The sequence below is a fragment of the Daphnia magna genome, linkage group LG6, assembly GCF_020631705.1.
Source record: "Daphnia magna isolate NIES linkage group LG6, ASM2063170v1.1, whole genome shotgun sequence".
Lineage (NCBI taxonomy): Eukaryota > Metazoa > Arthropoda > Branchiopoda > Diplostraca > Daphniidae > Daphnia > Daphnia magna.
In genome coordinates, this window is record NC_059187.1 from 897,349 (window position 1) to 918,354 (window position 21,006).

Genomic DNA, 21,006 nt, shown 5'->3' on the forward strand with positions numbered 1-21,006 from the left:
AAATTCGTAATACAACTGTTCGCGAGGAAAGCTTAAAGACGTATACATTTAACGGAGTAAGGTCTTACTTGTGTACAGTAGAACAGGAAGATGGGTTAGGGTGAATCACATTTGGAATTAGCATGTTCTAATGTTGATCACTTGTAATGCCATGCTCTGGATCTTTTCACACGTGATGGGGTCATTCGAACCACAAGTTGAACTATGAGCACCAAAAACTTGTTTTGCGTAAGAGCTTTTCATGTCAAAATTGAACTATGTAAACTTTTTTTTTTTTTTTAAATATGGAACTACTAGATCTTCTAGGGTTTCATATGCTTATACAGTCTTTTCGAGTATGACTTTGGAGTATGAATGTTTATAAAAATCCTGGGTTCCTGCAACTTGGACGTCTGGGAAAAACAGCTGTTGCACCATAAATTTCTGTACACATCGGATTTGACATGGTTTCCGACACAACGTCCCCCTATGTTTTCAGCCAAATAAGTGCAGCGGAATTGGGTAATATACTTTTTGGCTTCCGAACGTCAAAATTCATCATCACCAGTGGGCTGCATTCCTACACTACGCTTTTTTTTTTTTTTTGCTTTCCTTTTTTTCCTTTTTTTTTGTCTGTGCTCTAGTAGACATAAAATCAATATATATATAAATTAGGCAATGCTCGAAAAATTAATAGTACGTCACTTGAAAAGTGAAGCAAAAAGAATAAATTACTGCTTCTGCTTTTGTATACGTAAAAATAGTTATTTAAACGTTTTTTACTTCTTGAAAAAGGGCTATCTCGAGTTCGTCAGGTACGCCATCTAACGTTAAACTACTAAACTTGACGGATGATTTCGATGACATGTCTGAAAAAAGAAAGAACTTAAGTTACAACTTTGTACAAATAAATAAACTAAATATTTCCTTGTTTCATTACAATTAGCATAAAGATTATGGATGACATTTGATTTTCACTTTCGTGATATAATAACCAAAACTATTTACTATGAACAAACACTTGCTCAATGTGCATTACTTACGTTGCATTATCTAATCTTCTTTACATTAAATCGTTACACATCGTACATCTCGAACAACATAAGCGTAATCTTAAATTAGTTTAAAACGCGTGTATTACCATTACCAGAAAGAGGCTTTCATAGCTTTAGGTGATTACTGTTAGATGGCGTTACCTATCGGACTTCACGTTGGGCGGGCCTCTAGCCTGTTAGGGCAACCTTGAAGGAAATCAAACTTTTAAAAACGAAAAATGACTATGAAATGCTAATTAAAAGTGTAGCAATATTAAATACAACTGTAAACAATTTTCAAAATGCCATCTTTTGTTCTAATTGTAATAGTCACTTTAAGGAGAAGCTATAAACACGGGAAGTTTGGAAAGGTTCACGTCTCGTTATAGAGTAGTCTATGGTAGTCGCCGTCAGTCTAGGCATTTTCAGTTGTCGAGGCGTGGTCCTAGCGTTAGGGGGTATTAGGCGTGGAGCTTCACTGGTTCTCTTCTATTCTTCTACATCAACCAAGCCCCTTGAACTGTGAAGTTGTGCAATTTTTTCCCACTCAGATCTTGTGGATCATCATTTCCAATTGTGACGAAGAATCTCATCTCCGTCAGGAAACACCAACCGTGTGTCAAACCTTCAACCGAATGGATTTGGTTTGATTGTGTCAACAAAACATATTTTCATCCTGAAGGCCTCAACAGTCGCGTCTGTTTTGCTCACCGGAAAAGCAGAGGTAAAAATGAAACAGGAAACTCCAGTCATTCGATTTATTTTTTTTTTAAATATTTCTCTACTTCATTGTGGTGATGAACGTGCGTCGTCCCAAATCACCAACATCTGGTTCAAGTCAACTAACTTCAAACGTTAGCAAAGCTTTCTGTTTTCGTGAAGAAAGGCTTTCGTCTAGTCAATATTTATTCTCTCTCGTCATTCCCACTTTAACAGATCCAAGTTTTTGTCTTTGAAAAACAAATGAGAATACTCGTCTCTTGTTTTTCTTTCATTCTCTGTTTTCGTATTGTCGACGGGATGCTCGTTAAAGCTTCGAGCAAGGTTACACGAAAATCTCATTTTAATTGGTCCCCTCCATCTTAGGCCTGACGTATTCTTCCTTAAGTAACTGGTTTTTCCGAAATAAATCTATTGCATTTTCTTTTCCTACAATCAGGATGTTTACTATTCCCTGATTTCGAACGTGTGTCGTGTAGGGGGGGAAAAACAAAAGGATGTGTACACGAATATGGCTTTTTTTGATTAGAATCGACCCAACAGCCGAAGACAGCCTTATCTAGAGCCCAGTAAATTCCCCTCTTTTGTACCTTGTCTACACGTTCTCCAACACGGTTAGATGTCGATGGCAAACCCACATATTGTGTGAGAGATAGTCGAGCGATGATGAACGATGACGTAGGGAGAAAGAACAACAACTAACGTAGCCCTTAACAATTTTTCGTTTCTGTGTTGCTGCTCGTTGCGTTGAGTGTGTGGGTGTGGGTCAGCTACTTCCCCCCACTGCAACTTTCAATATTGACCCAACACGCTCTGCAAAAGTCACGCGCCTCTGTGACTCGCCTTTGCCTACGTGAACAACATCCCAGAAGACAACAACATGGGCTCTCTTCGTTCCTGTCTGAGCTTAAAATCGTCAGACGGACAACCCCGTCAAACGAAATCCCATCCAAATTTTTGATTTTCTTTTGATCGAATGGAATTCTTAATCGGCACGCACAGCCAATCCTCTGAATATTCTGAATTGGTAAATAGCCTGTTTGGGCTTTTCTTTTCTTTCTTTTTTAAGGACGACGATATGGCCGACGAAGATCTTTCCCAGCGTATTTAGATATATCGAGCTGGACTTCCGCATTTTGATTGAACTGAACTCTTTCTTCCGATTGATGCATATGCGTCGGATGGTACAGTTACACTTCCGGTCGTGTGAAAAAGAATATTTTAAAAAAGAAAACGGAAGAGCAACCGTTTCAAGCTGGCTTTGGTTATCTGTTAGAGTGTGGCAATTCTGTCACATGCGGAATGACTGAACGGGAATGAACAAAGCTGAATAGAATATTGAAGAAAAAAAGGGGAGGGGGGGGGGGGGGCCTCACCATGAGAAAAGAAGGACGAGACAAAATCTCTGGCGTTTGACTGCCCCGTCTGGAAGTTCTGGATCTGTTCCATGATTTTTCACATCCGTTAACTTGCGCGGGAGTACGGATCGTAAGTCGTGACTCATCCTCTTTGCTTCACCCTCGCTCTCACGACGTTATTACCTTCGATCCGACTGGAAAAAAGGGAGGGAGGGGTAGGAAGTCGTCTTCTTCTTCAAATCCGGCCCCCCCCGCCCCATTTCGTCATCGTGACTGTTGGATGAAAAATTCAATTTACTTTGCGCACTGAGTCAGAAATCTTTGTCGGAAAGCCATCCCTCTTTGCGCGTCACCCCTCTCGCTTTCCCATCATCGCCATTTTCTGCATATCACATGAAATCGAATTCTCGCTTAGCGCATTACGCATGGACCGCTGGATAACTATGGAGATAAGGAAGGAACGTTCGGTAGGAAAGAGATAAAGGAGAAGTCATCATTCGATAACGACCGAAAGCAAAAGAGGGAAATGGTTCTTTAGATAGTCGGAGAGGTTATAGACACATCCAAATCCAATCTGGTTTTTATCGTTTCACTTATCACGTTATCATCGATCTAAATTTTTCTTTTTCTTAATATATATGTTATTTGCCCAGTTGGTAAACGATGATAACACTGGAAATGCTTGAACGACAGCTGGTAGTTTAAAGAATCATATTTTAAACGAGCCAAAGGCGTGACCTGTTGATCGACGTCTGGAGCCGTAACGATGTCCTTGGGTTTCGCTTTCAAGAAATTGAATTTCGTGGCGTGCCTAGTTGCATTACTTTCGTTGTGTGTGTGGACGCTTGTAGCGGATATGACCCATTAGACTTTGAAGACGGGTCATTATTTCTTTATCTTGGCCATCCTCCATCGTAACTGAATCCCGGATCGTCCCTATTGTATTCACGAATGCCCCCCCCGCACCACCGAAATGTCTTTTTGCGTTCCTCTTTTTGTTTGTTTCGCTTATTTATGCTGGACGAAGCGCATAAAATCTCATTTTATGCATCGGTCGTACTGCATTTTCCAACGGTGCGGCCTTCTGCCTAATGTTCATCAGTGACCCGATGGCGAGTTTGGTATTCGACGAGACCTGATCCACTTGATCCGTCGTATGACTCATAATCATGGAACGCCCGCCGAGAAATAGAACTTGCATTGCCCTCTTGGAGCAGCGGAATGAGCAATTACGAAAAGAAAGATCTTTCGGGAGTTGAGATCTTACTATTTGATGTGGGTACAGCATTTACGCTGGAATCGAAGAGCCATCCCCTTCTCTCTCTCTTTCTGCCGCTCACTGGATCAATAAGTCTCGCGACTTGCAGCTGGATAGAGAAATACAGTAGGCTATATAAAGTGGGAGATGGTCTAGTGTGTATATATACCTATAGTGTCTGTGTCTGTGTGTGTGTGTAGCAAGTTTGGTTCGCAAAAGCATTGTTGCGTGTCCAACCTGACTTACTATATATCATTACCCTTGGTTGTTTTATTCTTTTTCGGAAAAAGAAAAGCGTGGAACAGAAAGAGACGACCTTTCTCTTTACGGCCGTACTTTTACTGGGCTTGAATGCAATTTCGATTTCTTTGGATTGCCTCGGAGAAGAACGTCAGCTGGCAATTGTCCGTTGTCTCCCGATCGTGACTTGGTTCAATGCCCAAACATTGCGTCGAGAGGAACACACCGAGAATAAGAGAAAAGAGTATTGTAGAGATTTAAGGAGATGAACAATGTTTGTCCTTCCATTTCCAACCCAATCACGACCGATTCTCTCTTGAAGCAAAGGGCAGGAGCAAGAGATCGATACCCAAGTTTTTTTTTTTCCTTTTTTTATCTTTGGTTTGTTTTCCAACTGGTTCTTCATCGATTTGGCAGCCACTAAAAAGAGTTTCTCACTTTGTTTATGAAGCACTCGTCACAATCAGCTGGATTCACGTCAAACTAAACGCGCGTGCTTTAGTCCTTGGTTGAATGGCTCATATCTTTATCTACTCGTTATGAAAACTATAGACTATTTATTAACTTTTAGTTTCTCATGCAAATCTATTTTTTCTTTTTAAATTTAATTTCTTTTCTTTTTTTTTTTTTTGTCCTTTGTTACAGTACACCTGCTTGTAAAGGGGAAAGTTTTGTCACGCCAATTAAGGAGAGTGCGACCCCACCCAAACGTTAAAAAAAAAAAGACACACAAAAAATACTCTACCCCCAAAAAATGGCCGGCCCGCGGCTCGGGACTTCCGGCCTACTAATGGTTCTCTTCTGCATGGCTTCGACATCAGCGATGGGTAAGTATACGATGGACACACTCATCCAATTCAGTGGGGAAACAAAAGGAATTTGAAAATGTAAAACAAAGTAAAATAATAATAAAAAAAAAATGGCCGGTCGTCAATGAACTGACACGTTCCATGTAGACAAACGCGGCTGGAGGGGGTTGGTTGGCTCTATCACGAAAAGCCCTATCTCCGGTAGCCGCGGGAGTGTCTGTACAATAAACTGACAACTTCCGTTCCTTGGGTGTATTTTTATTTTTAAAAATCTAGACTGAAATAGATTCTGTTTTTTTTGTTTTTTTGTTCTTTGTTGTTGTTGATGTGTGCGTGGAACAGTTCAATCACCGCCTCAGATTGTCAAACAACCGCCGTCAGATGAACTTCTCTTCCAAGTGGCGCAGCGTATCGACGAGAACGACAAGCCGTTTATCATCGAATGCGAAGCGGAAGGCGAACCCGGCCCAAAGTAAACACACCTAACCTTAAATACGAGGCAGTCTACTTCCTTTTTTTTGCTTCTCTACTATGCTTAATTGAATAGTACCATTAGCAACTGGTGATGGATGGTTGGACGATTGGGTCGCTATCCATCACGACAAAAGGCCTCCACACCCTCATTGCACGTCAAGCCAGCTGTTTAGTGCAGTTGTTCACGTTCTTCTTGTTCTTTCGTGTGTGTGTGTGTGTTTTACAGATATAGATGGGTCAAAAACGGTTTCGATTTCCTGTGGCAAAGCTACGACGACCGAATCTCTCAACAGCCCGGACGAGGAACCCTGGTCATCACGACGCCTCGAGATGAAGACATCGGTCAGTCGTCATTTTGTGTTTGGCCTTTTGCGCCGGATGAAATTCAATTTACTGATGACGGGGGCATTGTTAATTTTGATGCAGGGCAATATCAATGTTTCGCATCCAACGAGTGGGGAACGGCCACATCGAATTCGGTTTTTGTCCGAAAGTCGGATCTCAATTCGTTCAAGGATGAACCGCCGATGACGGTCTCGGCGCAGGAGGGTTCGCCTTTCAGTTTGCGCTGTCAGCCACCTGACGGCTGGCCGAAACCGTCCGTCTACTGGATGATGCAGAACAGCAACGGAGCCTTGCGCAGCATCAATTCGTCCAGGATGACGGTCGATCCCGAAGGCACGCTCTGGTTCTCCAACGTGACGCGCGAAGACACCAGCGATGACTTTGTCTACGCCTGTTCAGCCACATCTCTTTTCCGGTAAGGACTTGCCGCTTGTTCAAACACCGGACAATTACCCTCTCTAATACGTATGCGGCCAATGAACAAGTTTTTTTTTTTATAGCAATCATTAAGAAATAATCATTAACCGCGTCGAAGGATGACCTTCCAAAAGAAAAAGAAAAATAAACTGGGGGGGAATGAAAGTTCGGGATGTGCTTAAAAGAAAATTACAGTAAAGAATGTAGTCGCCAGTGTGTTATTACAGTCGGTCGATGTGATAGGATCTTGGATGTGAACGCCGTCTTGGTGGTTTCTTCCCCCCCTCCCCCCTTACCTACCTACCTACTGCAGGTGACCGCGTATCACGTTTCCCACTAACGTTTCGTTTGGGCTTCATGGGCATAAATTTCCGGCTGACTGGAGGGTGAAAACGGCAACGGTTCATCAAACAATTTTGCTTCTTTATTTTCTTGAAATGCACAGAAATGAATACAAACTGGGCAACAAAGTTTACCTGGACGTGATCGCGACGGGCAGCGCGGCAGCTCAAAATCGTCACGAACCCGTTTCGCAGTACGTCTCGCGCAAAAACGCCGTGGCCCATCGCGGCAAAAGCATCGAACTGTGGTGCGTCTTTGGCGGCACTCCCCTACCGCAAATCCGCTGGACGAAAGAGGGCGCAGCTTTGCCCGCCGGACGTACCACCTATTCTTCGTACGGCAAAACGCTCATCATCAAGAGCGTCGATTCCGAGGACGCTGGCAATTACGAATGCGAGGCCAGCAACGGCGTTGGCCTGGCCAAATCCTACTCGATTAGCCTGCAAGTGCTGGCCGCTCCTTACTTTACGGTCGAGCCGGAAGTGTACGTTGGCGCCGAGGACGAAGTGGCCGAGTTCCGGTGCGAAGCCAACGGCTCGCCTTCGCCCGAAATCAAATGGATCCACAATGGCAAACCCCTCGAAGAGGCGGCCGTCAATCCGCGCCGGAAAGTCTTCCCCAACCGCATCGTCATCGAGCGGCTGCAGAAGAGCGACACGGGCAACTACGGATGCAACGCCACCAACAGCATCGGCTACGTCTACAAGGATGTTTACCTCAACGTGTTGGCGTTGGCGCCCGACATCGAAGACGCGCCCGACGATACGGCCACCGTCGACGGATTGGCTGTCAATCTGACGTGCAAAGTCTTTGGCTCGCCCAAGCCGCTCGTCAAATGGATTCGCGATGGATTGGAATTGACTGGCGGTCGCTATCGCGTCATGGACAGCGGGGATCTGGAAATTAGGTACCGTCTTTTTTTTTTTTCTTTTTTCTTTTTTCTTTTTAGAGTCGCATCCCACTAGAGCGCCTTTCAACGCAAGAAAACGATATTCAAATGTATTGTGGCCCAGCTGCTTTTGACATCCTTCCTCCCCCCCTCTTTCTTTTCAACCGCATTTTCACTTTCCGCTTCCGTTCTACAACAACAGCTGGGCTATTGTTTAAGCAAAAACAAAATCGTTCTATCATGCGGGCATGTTGCGTGTCAATCTGCACGTTTTTTTATTTTTTTTAGATTTTGTTCAGACGAATGGTTTACACTTGGTGGATGGTATTTATTCAATTTTTATTTTGTAGGGATGTGACCTTTACAGACGCTGGTGTATATTCGTGTCACGCAACCAACAAATTCGGATCGGCCAATGCCAATGGAACTCTGATCGTCAAAGGTTAATTAGCTGCAATCAATGATTTCTCCATTGGGAAAAGCGCACGTCTAAAATTGCTATTTTTCTCCGCCTTGCCTTTGCGTTTTGTTTTTATTCACCAGAGCGCACTGTCATCAGGGACGGCCCCGAAGACTATGAAGTGGCTGCCGGCCAGACGGCCACTTTCCGATGTAACGCGGTAGCTGATTCGTCGCTGAACATGACGATCGAGTGGCTCCACGCGGACCAGTTGATCGATTTTGAGCAAGAGCCACGGTTTGTCCAGTCGCAGGATTCCTCGCTGACCATCACGAAGACGACCGAGTTGGACACGGGCGACTACACATGCCGTGCCAAAACCATCCTGGACATGGCAGAGGACAAGGCCACTCTCATCGTTCAAGGTAACGATTTTTTTTTTCCAATTTCGCTTTCTCGATTGCGGTTCTTAATGCTCATCACGATCGGCAATGACTTGGACAGACGTTCCCAATCGGCCGCGCATGGTGGGCATCCAGTGCAACAACCGCGACGCAGCCATCGAGTGGACACCTTCGGGCGATAATCGAGCCCCCATCTTGACGTACACCATTCAATTCAATACGAGTTTCACGCCCGACAGCTGGGAAGTCTCGTTTGAGAACGTGCCAGCCACCGAGACGCGCTTCAAAGTGGAGATGAGCCCTTGGTCCAATTACACGTTTCGTGTCATTGCCCGTAATAAGATTGGCCCGTCGCTTCCATCGGACCACTCGTCCATGTGCACGACGCCTCCCGACGTGCCCAATAAGAATCCCGATAATGTAGAGGGCCGTGGCACTTCGCCCACTAATTTGGTTGTCACGTGGAACCCAATGCCCGAGATCGAACACAACGGTCGCAACTTTCACTATCGAGTCTACTGGCGTCGGGACATACCCGGAGAAGATTGGAATATTGAAATGATTTCCGACTGGAGACAGTCATCCATCCTTATACCTAATCAACCCACTTTCAAACGCTATCGAATCAAAGGTAACATTCATTTATTACGTCAGAAGATAAAATCGCATGTCTTAATTGTTCCATTCTTCTTGCTCTCCCTTGTTTGGACAGTGGTGGCGTTCAATCAGGTTGGCGAAGCCAACGTGGCAGCTCAAGAAGTTACCGGCTACTCTGGAGAAGACGTACCGTTAGAGGCGCCGTCCAACTTCACGTTGAACCAAATTATTGACGAACGAAGCGCCATCCTTTCGTGGAATCCAGTCAATACGGACTCTGTGCAGGGTATATAAAAACTTCGGCTTCTTCATTCGCTTTAGGACCGTTTTTATTTTTAAATATGAACAAGCTCTTATTCTATCGATTTCCTTTTATTGTGTGTGTGTGTTTTACACAGGTCACTTCAAAGGTTATAAAATCGAAACGTGGACAGAGAAGGAAGGAGAAATTCGGGCTCGTGAAATGATCAGCAACGCATCAAAGGCGTTCGTCAACAAGTTCGTGCCGCATACGGTCAATCTCGTACGCGTACGCGTCATTAACTCGGCTTACCGAGGACCGGCCAGCGACATTCTTTCTTTCAAGACGCCTGAAGGAAGTATGTTTTGTTTTTGTTGTTCATTTTTTTACCTGATGTTCTTACGAATGAAATTTAAAAAAAAAAAAAAATGAATTTTTCAGGGCCTGGACCAGTGGACTATTTTGAAGCAGCTCCTCTTGGTTCGTCTGCTTTCTATTTGATCTGGAAGCAACCCGAAGAGCCCAACGGCAATTTGCGTGGTTATAAGATTTTCTACGAGAAAGTGGAAGGCACGAAAATTGGACCCCAGATCGAAAGGGAACCGCCAATCCGAGACCCAACGCAGACACGGGCTAAATTGGCAGGTCTCGAACCCAACACGAAATACCGCCTCCACATCAAAGCAATGACCATCGCTGGCGAGGGTGACGAGTAAGTTCGTTTTGTAAAGAATTTTAAACGGACCAATGGCGACGGCTAATGTGTGCACTCGTTTTTGCATTCAAAAGTTACTACATCGAAAGGAGCACCCGCAACGGCAATGCCTATCCACCCGATAAGCCGCAATTCACATGGAACCAGGTGACGTTGGACAACGGTATGCCGGCCATCAAAGTCGTCTGGCATCCGAACGTCGACGGCCAACCGGGATCTCACTTTTTTGTCCAGTTCAGACGCAAGGGCGAGACCATCTACATTAAAAGCGAAGATGAGTTTGACGAGAACTTTATCATTTTACGCGGTCTGGAACCCAATCAACTGTACGAAATTTGCGCCGTCGTCGTTGATGGGGATTACTTTACCGAAAGCGACCCTGAAGAGGTTGAGATGTACGCCGGTACGTTGCGAGACACATTTCTCCAAATTCAATGGCATTGCCTTTAATGTCAATTGATTTTCAACGTCCAGACGGACCTTACATCCAAGGATCTTCGGCCGTAGCCTCGACCGGATGGTTTATCGGCATGATGCTGGCCCTTGCATTATTGCTCTTGGTCTTGGTCCTCGTCTGCATCATCAAGCGAAACAGAGGTGGAAAGTATGCTGTCCATGAGAGGGAGGCCACTCACGGTCGCAAGGATTTCAACGAAGATGCTGGATTCCATGAATACTCTCAACCGTACGTTAACGAAGATTTCCAATGCAATCTCGAGTGGTGGTATAAAAAAATTTTTTTGGGGCGGGGTTTTCTCGCATGTAGAGTCGGCAGCAGTCGGGCGCCTAGCAAAGCGTCGTTGAGCAGCGGTGCCAAAATGCCACCCGAGAGCGAAGATAACGACTCCATGGCCGAATACGGAGAAGGAGAAGCCGGTAAAAGCTTTTATTATTCAATTTAATTTATGTATTCCCATACATCACACAGCTTGCAATCGATCTCCCAAGTTTGCACTCGTTTACCAAAGCATGCGCCAGACGCCAACATTTATTGCGTCTGGCAAAACTTGGGATCCGTAAGCGCGATAGGGCGTGGCTCGTTTGCATTTGACAGTTTCGTACCAACCTTCACGTTTGAGCATTATTTATTATCACTATTATTTTGTTTGGTGTTTTTTTTTTTCGGCGTTTTCGCCACTGAGTTTGCCTGATTACTATTTTTTTTTCTTTTATGATTTTTATTGGTGTTTTTGATGTTGTAGAAGGCATGAATGAGGACGGTTCTTTTATCGGCCAATACGGCAAGAAGCGTGGAGACGGATCATCTGCTTTCGCCACTCTTGTCTAAAAAAAAAAATTAGTGAATAAATAAAAATAAGAAACTGCCTCTTCTTTCAACGTAGCCGACTGTATAGTTCTGTTATGTTGCCAGGTAATGACACCCAAACATTATTTATCCGACATTCTCGATGTTGTCATTCAACTTTTCATCTTGGCGTTGTGAAAATTTGGTTTCTTCAATTTTCTCAATAATTTTTCCTTTCTTATTTGCAGGTGAATTTGCTGAAAGTGGTTCATTTATTGGACAGTATGGTCAAAACAAATTGCCGACCCCTTTGACAACGGCTAGCGTGGCAACTATTGTTTAGAAACTCAACCATTTTTTTTTTCTGTTTACTCTACAACAACAACAACAAACAACAAAAGATTCACACCGTTCCCTCCACTTCCTTTATTTTTATTTGAGTTATTATTATTTTTTTTTTCCTTTTTTAAATTATTCTTCTGTCAGCCTGCCGGAAAAAAACAGATGAAGGCTAACATAATTATTTTTGTGGACTGCAATCTCGTATTTTTTTTATTTTTTTTTTTCTTGTGTACATTGTGCAATGCTGATGCTTTGTTATGAGCTTTCTGCTGACTTTCTTCGACAATTCTCCCCCCCCCCTTTTTTTTGGGTTTGTTTGAATCTCTCTTCTTTATTCCGTTATACTGACTTCTTACTGGTTGTCATATCAAATGTGTGTGCGCGTGGAAGCGAAAAGCCAAACGCAGGAGAGTTTAATGCTGTCGTAGAATTTCTAGCGTGTCGGAAGGGGGAGTGAGTTGTTGACAGGTGCCTACATGGAGTCATAACCCTCTACTTGTGTCTAGTGCCCATATACATGCTTCTCTCCTGCTTCTTGGATGATACAACCGCCCCCATATATTATATTCCTCTCCCTTCAAACAAAGCAGCTCCTTTCCACTCTACATCCTTCTCAAACAACTTAAAATGCACAAAGAGCCAAAAAAGAAAACTTTTTTGCACTATTGCGATCTTGACCAAAAAAAAAAATGCAAGGTTGCTCCATCGATCTGAGTTTCTTTACCACAAAGATCCGGCTTTTCCTGAAAGCCAGCATTTTGTTTTTTGTTTTGTAGGTTCAGTTCTGCAGCTTTTGCAGCTGTTTTATTTTTGTTTTTTTTTGGGCCAATTAGCCAATCACAACCGTCCTGTTCATTATTTTGGTTTTTCCCTACTTCTTTTTGTCATCGTCCGCCGATTTTTATTCTTTTCAATCGCCAGCTTTTGTCCTTCCACACATTGTGTATTGATCTTTATATACATTCCCGCGAAAAAAAAAAAACTAAAATTGTTTGTGAAAGAAAAGCAGGTCACCAACATTACAGTTTAACTTCAACAATAATAATAGTGCACTCGTCTGTGTTTAAAACGAGCATGAGAAAACAGCAGTATGTTATGTAAGGGAGAGCCTTGGTTAATTGTGCAGGGCATAGATGACGCCATATAGCCGATGGATTTGCGAACATAACACAGCTGCCGAAAGCGGACGGGGAAACAGCTAATATTTTTATATGAAGCCCTCTTTCCCCTTTCTCCTTGCAAATGAATTTGAATAAAAGCTCTACACGCATGTTTTAACAATAACCTCTTTATTTTGGTTTTTCCTTCTTCGAGGCCGATATCGTGATTCATTTGGTTTCTGATTTTTTTTAACATAAAAAGGTCTTAGTCAGCTGCGGTACTTTTGTTATTGCCTCTGATTCTAACCGAATGATAAAAACGTGGTTCCAGTTATAATGTTTGTGTTTCCGAATCGAATCTTTCGATGAGGATAGAAAACTTGCAAGGCAAAAAGAGATTTTCTTCGTTCTCCAGTAAGCGGGTCTGTAACTCTGAAGTAGAGATATTGCCTGATCGGCAGCTAGCTGCAGATAGACAAGCTCCCACCTGGGGTGAAGATGGGTGGAACCATTATCGATATTATCACTAATGGCAATCTCTATAGAGCAAGGTCGGCATCGCTATAATCTCTTTTTCGCCTCGTCCGTCTCCCTCGTCGGTCTACCTCGACCTACCCCCAACACTACAATGCAGTGATCAACGACCTTTGAATTTCATCGAAAAATTTCGATGCTGTCGTTAACCGCTTCTCCCAGTAGGTTTTCTTAACTTAATTTTGGTCCTAACTTGTAAACTGGTAAACGAAAAAATGAACATTGTAGTTCAAACCAAGAGCTACAATAGCAACCAATCAGTTTCCAGTTGTAAACAAAATTGTGCATAAAAATGACAAAATAAATAATCAACCCAGGGAAACCATGACTAGGGGCGTGGTTTCATTGGTTGACACGCCCCCTTAATTGAATTATTCGCGCTAGACTTTTCCCTTTCCTTCTGTACTTATTTACATAATATAATGTTGTTAATATTATCCTTATAATTCCAATTTATGTTATTACAAATAACAACAATAATATTAAACACGACACAACATAACGTAACGTAACGATGTCATCGTTCTTCATCCCAATCTTTAGCTGTGCTGAATGTGGAACTGCGTGATGATGGCAAGAAACTTTACTAAAACTTGTGGAGATTCTGATCTTCTGATATTCCATCCTTTTATTTCCTTGATTATTGATTCCTTTCCTTATTTTCTTCGATTCTTTCTTAGATTTGCCACTTTGGACTTTGCCTGTTTGCCACATTAGTAACGCTGATCTACTTGGCAACGCGGAAATTAAGTTCCAGCAGACGAATGGGTCAGTCTCTCCCTTCCTCCTCTTTTTCCTTATATTTCACAAATATTTTGATATATCAAGATTAGGACGCATATGTTTATTTGGTTGGGGTAGTTATTTAGGTTTCTCTTTCGACGCATTTCTAGACATCGAAACTTGTTACCGAATTGAAAGTTACCGTAAACGATTGAATACCAATAAGTGCGATGGTTTTTAGCTAGGTAGTTGGATAGGCGAGAGAAAGGTATGCGATGAAAAGTTCTTATTCGCGATAAAAATTAATTGTGGCAATTTTGATTTATTGACATGGAAGATGAAATGAATCTCTGCAACAACCTTATGGTGTCCTAGAGTGTGTTTCTACCAGTTTTGCTGACCTGTCATGTGCATCATGTCTACTACAACACAACCAGTTATTACTTGTAGGTCAACTTCTACTTAAACACTTGCATATTAAAAATTATATTAACGAATAATTGCATTAAAAAGATTCTGGAGATACCCAACTCTTCAGTACATTGGAATCTGCCACAGTACAAGGTTTACCTCAAGAAACAGTAGAATGGAAAAGATCTTATGGGCGCCCTCCAAGAGCAGTCACTTTAAGTGCATCTTTTCAGCCCTTTAAAATTGACAATGATAGTTTCAAAGAACAGTCAAAAGGTTTAAAAAAGTTATCAGGAGCTGAAGTTCTCCATACATATTGGGTTGAATGTCAAGTAAGTACAAAACAATGACACTATAAATTCTTTTAATTACTCAAATTTTGCCTCATCTTACAGGACATTGATACTTACAAAGCCAATGTTCGAGAAAGCATTCAAACTTGGTTCACTCAGATAAAACAAGTAGAATGTTCAGACTGGCTAATAATCCTTGTAGAGAACTCTGATTCTAAGAAAAGTAAACAAATACTTCCTCGAACAACAGTGTTAGACAAAGTTAAAAATGACTTTGGAGGGAAAACAACTGAAAGGTAGTCGGTAACGTAGTATTTGGCGTTACATTCGTTTATTTCGAGGTTATTTTATTCAGATGTATAGCGGTCATAGATCCAGTTAAGGGAGAAACAAAGTCATCGGAATCTTGGCAAACGTTTCTTTTCCGTCTGAGGCAAGCCCTAATGGCAGCTTTTAGTCGAACACTTACCAAATTTGAAGAAACAGTGCGTACTCAACGGGAACGTCGCAACGAATTGAACTGGAACTTCTGTAACTATTTTTTGTTGCAGGTATGAAACAAATGCTCAGGAAATAACGGTCCTGCAATCAAATAATATTTTTTAAAACCAATAATTAGGAAGAGCTTGCATTTGCATTTGAAATGTTGGGGTTATACGACGAAGCTTTAGTGCAGTATGATGAACTGGACGCCCTGTTCACGCAGTTTGTTCTAAACTCTGCTGTTGGTGGTTAGTTGTACTGATTTAAATTAGGTTTTGCCAAGTCTTAGCGTTTGTTCTTAACTGCCTGTATAGATGCACCGGACTGGCTTTTGGCCTTTCAAGCAACTCCCAATAACTGGTCCGGAGTATGTCTGAATCCGAAAACCCCTTTCAATATGGAATTACGTCAAAAGATCCAAAACCACACAATGTCGGTTATCGACTTTCGCAATTATCTGTTTGCCAGACAATCAGCGCTGTTGCTTATTTCTTCTAAACCAGCCGAGGTATTTCAATTTCATTTGCTTCAGTTCTACTACATCTAACATCCGGTTACGGTTTCAGGTTGCTCGGCGGTGTTTATCATATGTGCAGAGCTATATGTACGAACTTAAATTACTCAATGTCAACACAGTCGATGGTGCAATCCCAACATGGATTCTGCTAACTTGTCTTCAGGTTTTATCGACTTGTCAATCTCACGTTGGAGCAACTGGCAACCAGTCCATGGAGTCGTTCGCACTTCTTTGGAACATGGCGAAAGATAAACTTTACGAATTGGGACGCAAATGTGGTCTGCTTCCAGGTGCTTCTGTGGGTAGCGCTGAGTTGCATTGCGTCGTGACGCTATCTTCGGGCATCACGGATTTTGGGGATGAATCTGCCGTCCGCCCCACGCCTGTCGATAAGCTTAAAGAGGCTCTTTCCTCTAGCCAAGCGTTCACAAGACACTATTTGGTAAACATTTTTTTACATGGGATTATCCATAGAACCTAAAAGGAATGAATAACTGGCATCCCTTGCAGGAATTGAGTGAACTGGCTATGGGAACTTTTAAGCATTGTGGTCGGTTGCGTTCCGCACGCTTGATTGGCCGAGATCTGTCCCGCTTTTACCTTCAACTTGGCCAGCCTCAAAAATCAGTAAGTTTTTTACTTGATTTGCTTCGGGGCTACCAAGAGGAAGATTGGCCTCTATTGAGGATCGACACCCACATTGAGCTTGCCGAAGTCTTTCAAAAAATCGGCGATAGAGTCAGGTACATTTTAAATTACCGGATAGCTTCCGTAGCTACGGTATAATTAACCTCTCAAATCCCACAGATTCATTGAAGCGTCTGCTAATATCGCAGCCTACCCAGCATTGAATGCCGAAACTCGTATGAAGTACTTCAACCATTTGCTTCAATCCGCTCAAGGTACTAGTTATTTTCCAGCATTCGTTGTTTCCATTATTTTGAATTTCCATTATTCTTCACAGATGAGTTCCGGTCTATCAATTGTTCTTCCATGATGGATTTGGTCGACATACGCATACACTTCGATACAAGTCTGGAGGAACCTTTCTCGGTTTTGTGCGACTCAATAGTTCGTGCCGAAGTGCAAGTGGTTAATCATTTCCCTGGTCCTGTGAACTGCAGCGAAGTTACCGTAACAGTCAAAGCGGTTAAGAATGCTAATGACGAAGGCAAGCCATCAAAAGCTGCTGGGAAAAAATCCGTGACGGAAAAATCAATTGACACAAAGGGGATCGAAAAGTCTGCCTTAGCCACAAAGGATAAGACTTTGTCATCGGATTATATTCCGATTAAGGAACAACTTCATCTGAAACAAGACGGCAGTCTAAGCTCGGTTGCACTTGTGTGCCCAAGTGCCCAACAGCTCCTAGGGTAAACTATTTTGTGTATAGTTTTTAATCGGTTCTCGTACTCGAAGTTCAATTCCATCAATTTCCAGACGTAAGGTGAGTCATGGGCTTCTTCCAACCGAACTTTCAGTCATCAAGGAAGAATACACGCACAAACTGAGTGTTAAGGATGTCAATATTGTGCCCGGTGTCAACCGATTGACCCTGCAAATGAAGGTGATATAGGCCTCAAACAGTTGGCATTGGGTCAAATAATTACGTACTCTTTAATAGGCTGATCACGCAGGCACCTATGTTCTTAGTCAATTTGTGGCTTGCAGTCAACGGTTAGAGTTTATTCAGAGCGTGAGTTGCCCTAAAGTTAGTATTACCGTCGTTGAGGTGATGCCATCGGTCACGGTCATCAAAACCCGGGATGATCTTCTTGCCGGGACCGATCAAGAGGTGGAACTAGTTGTTCGCACAGGCAGCACGGCATTCCAAAATGTATTTCAGCGTTATTCAATATTGTTTTTTAAAGTCATAATTCTAAATTCTGCCTTCAGGAGAAAACTCTTCGATTGTGTTCTTCACGGGGACTGATGATCAACTTGCCCAAAACGGATAGTCTTTTCCAGCGCGAACTTGATTTTGTTTTACCTCCGATGGCCGCTTTTGAAACGGTTTCACATCCGTTGAAGATTAGGGCAGACCTGGGTTTCACCGCATCAAAAGAGGCAACTTTTGTCGAACACAAGGTGCGTTTAATTATAAAATTATCTTTCTAATTCGATGGCTCTCTTACGTCTCTGATTATTTTAGCTGTCCGTGCATTGCCCGTGGCTTTCAAAAACTCCACCTCTATTGGACTTACCATTGAACGTATACGCTCCTTTTACCGTTCAGTACAAACTTCACACTGCCTACACTAAAAAGTTTGTCAATATCCACGTCCAAGGTAACCATGGCACTAATATATAAATTTAAAAAATGTAACTAAATTTTATTAACAAATCAATTACCGTTTCATGGTAGGATTGACTCCATCAAGCCGGGCCTTCGAGTTTCAAAACCCGAATGTACTTTTGCCTGATGCGACGTACAAAAATCCCGCTCTCTCCAAGTTAGAGTGGAGGAATCTCAACGGCAGCTCTCAAACACTAGTATACCCTTGTCGGCTTTCATATTTAATTAGAAATATGATTTAAAAAAATGAATTTCTACGTACAGAAAATATCTCAGGACCAGCCGGCGAATTACTTGTGGGAGTTGTGCGGTGCTCCTGCACAGTATGATATGCCATTGTTGAAGGCCGAGTTCTCGGTTGATTACCGTCTCGTTGGTACAACAGATTGGAAAATTTTTTCCTTCAACTTTGACATTGTCGATTACGCTGTAAGACTAGCCTCTGCAAATATTTCTTACGTTTGTGATTCATAGAATTTCATATGTTTGATTTAGACCCTGTTTACGGTACGTTCACGTGTGGAACCAGTGAAGGGAAATGATTTCCTCCGAGCCGGATCACTATGTCACATGACATTGACAGTAAGCGACGTACTACAACAGGCTTCTTCAGCGGCATTAATGTACGAAGTGCTTGCTGATCAGGCTTTGTGGGCGGTCTGTGGACGGACGGCAGGTAAAGGACTAGTCAACACTCGAGTTAGCTATGAAATGGCATCTATGTCCCCGTATTTGATTTCGACAGGTGTCTTTTCCATGGAAGGATCATCAAAACATTCCGTGACGCTAGATGTGATGCCACTTGTATGCGGCTTCCTACCTCTTCCGGCTGTTAGATTATCAAGATACATTCCGGCCGAGCAGAAACCCAAAGGTATGAAGTAATATCGTTGTGATTTTGTATATTGTTGCACATTGTGGACTTTCTAGAAACCAACCGAAAGGCCGATTTAGCTGCCGCAACGCTTCCTCGGCTAGAGCCGTTCGGCGCTGGTCAAGTTTATAACTGGAGCAAGGCTCAACAAGTTCATGTTTTGGCAGCACCATCTAATAATGGTCCTACGAGCTTCGATACTTCCACATCTTAAATACGATCTTCTACTGTAATTGAGACGTCGAAGTCCCAAGTCATTTTGGGTGTCTGTATGCATTACGTTAATTCAGTGTAAAATACAAAATTTATTAGTAAATTTACAGCATAACCCATTTCTCCAAGTAAAACTAATGAGGAAAATTTTGTTGTGGCATGCAATATATTCCACAATAGTGAAGGCTGTAAACAAATTGTACAAATGAATTTTGGGATCCCATTGTATTGAGTAGCCTTTCTTATAACCAACACAAGCTAATTTATTTGGCTGGTGCTGAGGTCTTGCTAGCTCCAACAGTGGGCTTGGCTCCAGTGCGGGCTTGGAAGGCAATCTTCCTAGGTCCCTCACGGAATCCATTGCTAGAAAATTTAGAATAGTGTTAGCATTGGCAAACGTAAATTTCAATCTATCTTGTCGCAAAGGCTACTATCAAACACTGGTCATAAGTGGGACTCAGGGTTAGCGAAACCTCTCAATTTCTTTAGCACATTTAGAACAAACATCACAGCCAAAAAGAAACTTGACAGTGATATGAGAATGTGCAATCGACTTTGCAACAAAAATTTATTCTTACCGGAACTTAATCCGCACGATCTTAAGATGACGCATACGGCCGGTACCAGTGGTCTTCCTCCTCTTGGCTTTAACCGACCAATTGACTTAATCAAAGAAGAGGAACATTAGGAACCTATATGTCCAATAGTTAAAAAAGTTGATAACTTACAGTGGCGCAGGCGTTTAGCGGGATAGCCACATTGAGCACATCTCGACTTTTGGATGTGATAAGAAGAGCGACCACAACGTCTGCACAACGTGTGGGTTTTGTTGTGCCTTTTTCCGAAGCTTGAGGTACCCTTCGTCTATAGTACAATAGTGAACAAGAAAAGATTTAGTTGGGAACGGCCATAACACTAGGTCGGTTCTGTCTGTCAAATTTTGGGGGAAGAAAATTTCAACTTTTAGCAATTCACAGTCAGTCCTTGATTCGAAATTGGCTCAATGCACATCACAACAAACTAAAGCTTTAAACAGAATTCGAATAGAACAAAGTTTCTAATGGATGAAGAGTGATAAAAAAAATAAAACTCGGAACCAACCATGATGAGACGGTCTCAAGCAGCTAAGTGGACGACGATAGGCAAAGCAGAAAATAAAGGTAAAGGCTGCATTAACAGAGAGAACAGACTTCAACTACGGGCAAGAAACGCTAAGAAAATGCCAAATCTCTGGAAAAATTCCTAATGCGCAAAGAAATTTGGGTTTAATAGCTTTATTATTCAAATTGTAACAATTTATACAATACGTGAATAAAATGGACTGAAAAATAAATATTCAAACTAAGGGAATTCAACTAATCTATAATTGTCGCTTTTATGCTAATAGTAAACTTGTTCCACGTCGGCTTCAAACCCAAGACAGCGCAAGATAAGAAAACGAAAATAGAATCCATTATATTAGTTGGTTTCATAAGAATAGTAATAATTTTTTATTATGATGAGACATTTTGTCAGGAGCTATTTTATAAATAATAAACTTCGAGACTTGGTAGTGAAGTGAGTGTCTCCATTTGATCTTTATCTCGTTGATTTTATGTCATATGATCTGAAATGTTTACCAGATAAATGGTAACGAGAAAGATAATTAAACACTACAAGTTATATGTATGCATTATTATATTAGTTGCAATAATGCAAACACCATGAAGGACCTTCATGGAAATACTATGGTTTGGTGGCTTTCCCGCTGCT

At 42.3% G+C, this 21,006-nt stretch overlaps 3 protein-coding genes across 6 annotated transcripts; 2 read left to right on the forward strand and 1 right to left on the reverse strand.

The window, feature by feature from the left end:
- The first annotated feature begins 1,433 nt into the window (after window positions 1-1,433).
- Window positions 1,434-13,094, forward strand: LOC116924842 (neuroglian). Of its 4 annotated transcripts, XM_045174719.1 has the most exons (17): window positions 1,435-1,737; window positions 5,235-5,416; window positions 5,741-5,870; window positions 6,099-6,214; window positions 6,299-6,632; window positions 7,080-7,883; window positions 8,216-8,307; window positions 8,409-8,690; window positions 8,770-9,300; window positions 9,382-9,552; window positions 9,665-9,865; window positions 9,949-10,219; window positions 10,297-10,625; window positions 10,697-10,907; window positions 10,989-11,098; window positions 11,425-11,594; window positions 11,717-13,094. In XM_045174719.1, exons 2-16 carry the CDS (start codon window positions 5,344-5,346, stop codon window positions 11,508-11,510), a joined length of 3,741 nt encoding a protein of 1,246 aa, XP_045030654.1. In that variant the 5' UTR covers window positions 1,435-1,737; window positions 5,235-5,343; the 3' UTR covers window positions 11,511-11,594; window positions 11,717-13,094. The 4 variants fall into 4 exon arrangements, with proteins under 4 accessions (XP_045030652.1, XP_045030654.1, XP_045030653.1 ...); XM_045174718.1 differs by having other exon boundaries at window positions 6,099-6,632; XM_032931419.2 differs by lacking the exon at window positions 11,425-11,594.
- Window positions 13,095-14,220: 1,126 nt separating this feature from the next.
- Window positions 14,221-19,357, forward strand: LOC116924843 (trafficking protein particle complex subunit 10). Its single transcript, XM_032931420.2, has 20 exons — window positions 14,221-14,435; window positions 14,505-14,613; window positions 14,681-14,910; window positions 14,974-15,167; window positions 15,227-15,422; window positions 15,491-15,602; window positions 15,669-15,862; window positions 15,921-16,313; window positions 16,382-16,614; window positions 16,679-16,773; window positions 16,836-17,244; window positions 17,312-17,438; window positions 17,496-17,708; window positions 17,768-17,959; window positions 18,024-18,159; window positions 18,237-18,364; window positions 18,432-18,596; window positions 18,663-18,843; window positions 18,913-19,041; window positions 19,098-19,357. The coding sequence occupies exons 2-20, from the start codon at window positions 14,574-14,576 to the stop codon at window positions 19,253-19,255; spliced, it is 3,525 nt and encodes a 1,174-aa protein (XP_032787311.2). The 5' UTR covers window positions 14,221-14,435; window positions 14,505-14,573; the 3' UTR covers window positions 19,256-19,357.
- Window positions 19,358-19,464: 107 nt separating this feature from the next.
- On the reverse strand, window positions 19,465-20,512 carry LOC116924847 (probable 60S ribosomal protein L37-A). Its single transcript, XM_032931423.2, has 4 exons — window positions 20,356-20,512; window positions 19,983-20,118; window positions 19,833-19,917; window positions 19,465-19,617 (listed from the first exon to the last, which is right to left on the reverse strand). Exons 1-4 carry the CDS (start codon window positions 20,356-20,358, stop codon window positions 19,518-19,520), a joined length of 324 nt encoding a protein of 107 aa, XP_032787314.1. The 5' UTR covers window positions 20,359-20,512; the 3' UTR covers window positions 19,465-19,517.
- Window positions 20,513-21,006: the final 494 nt, after the last annotated feature.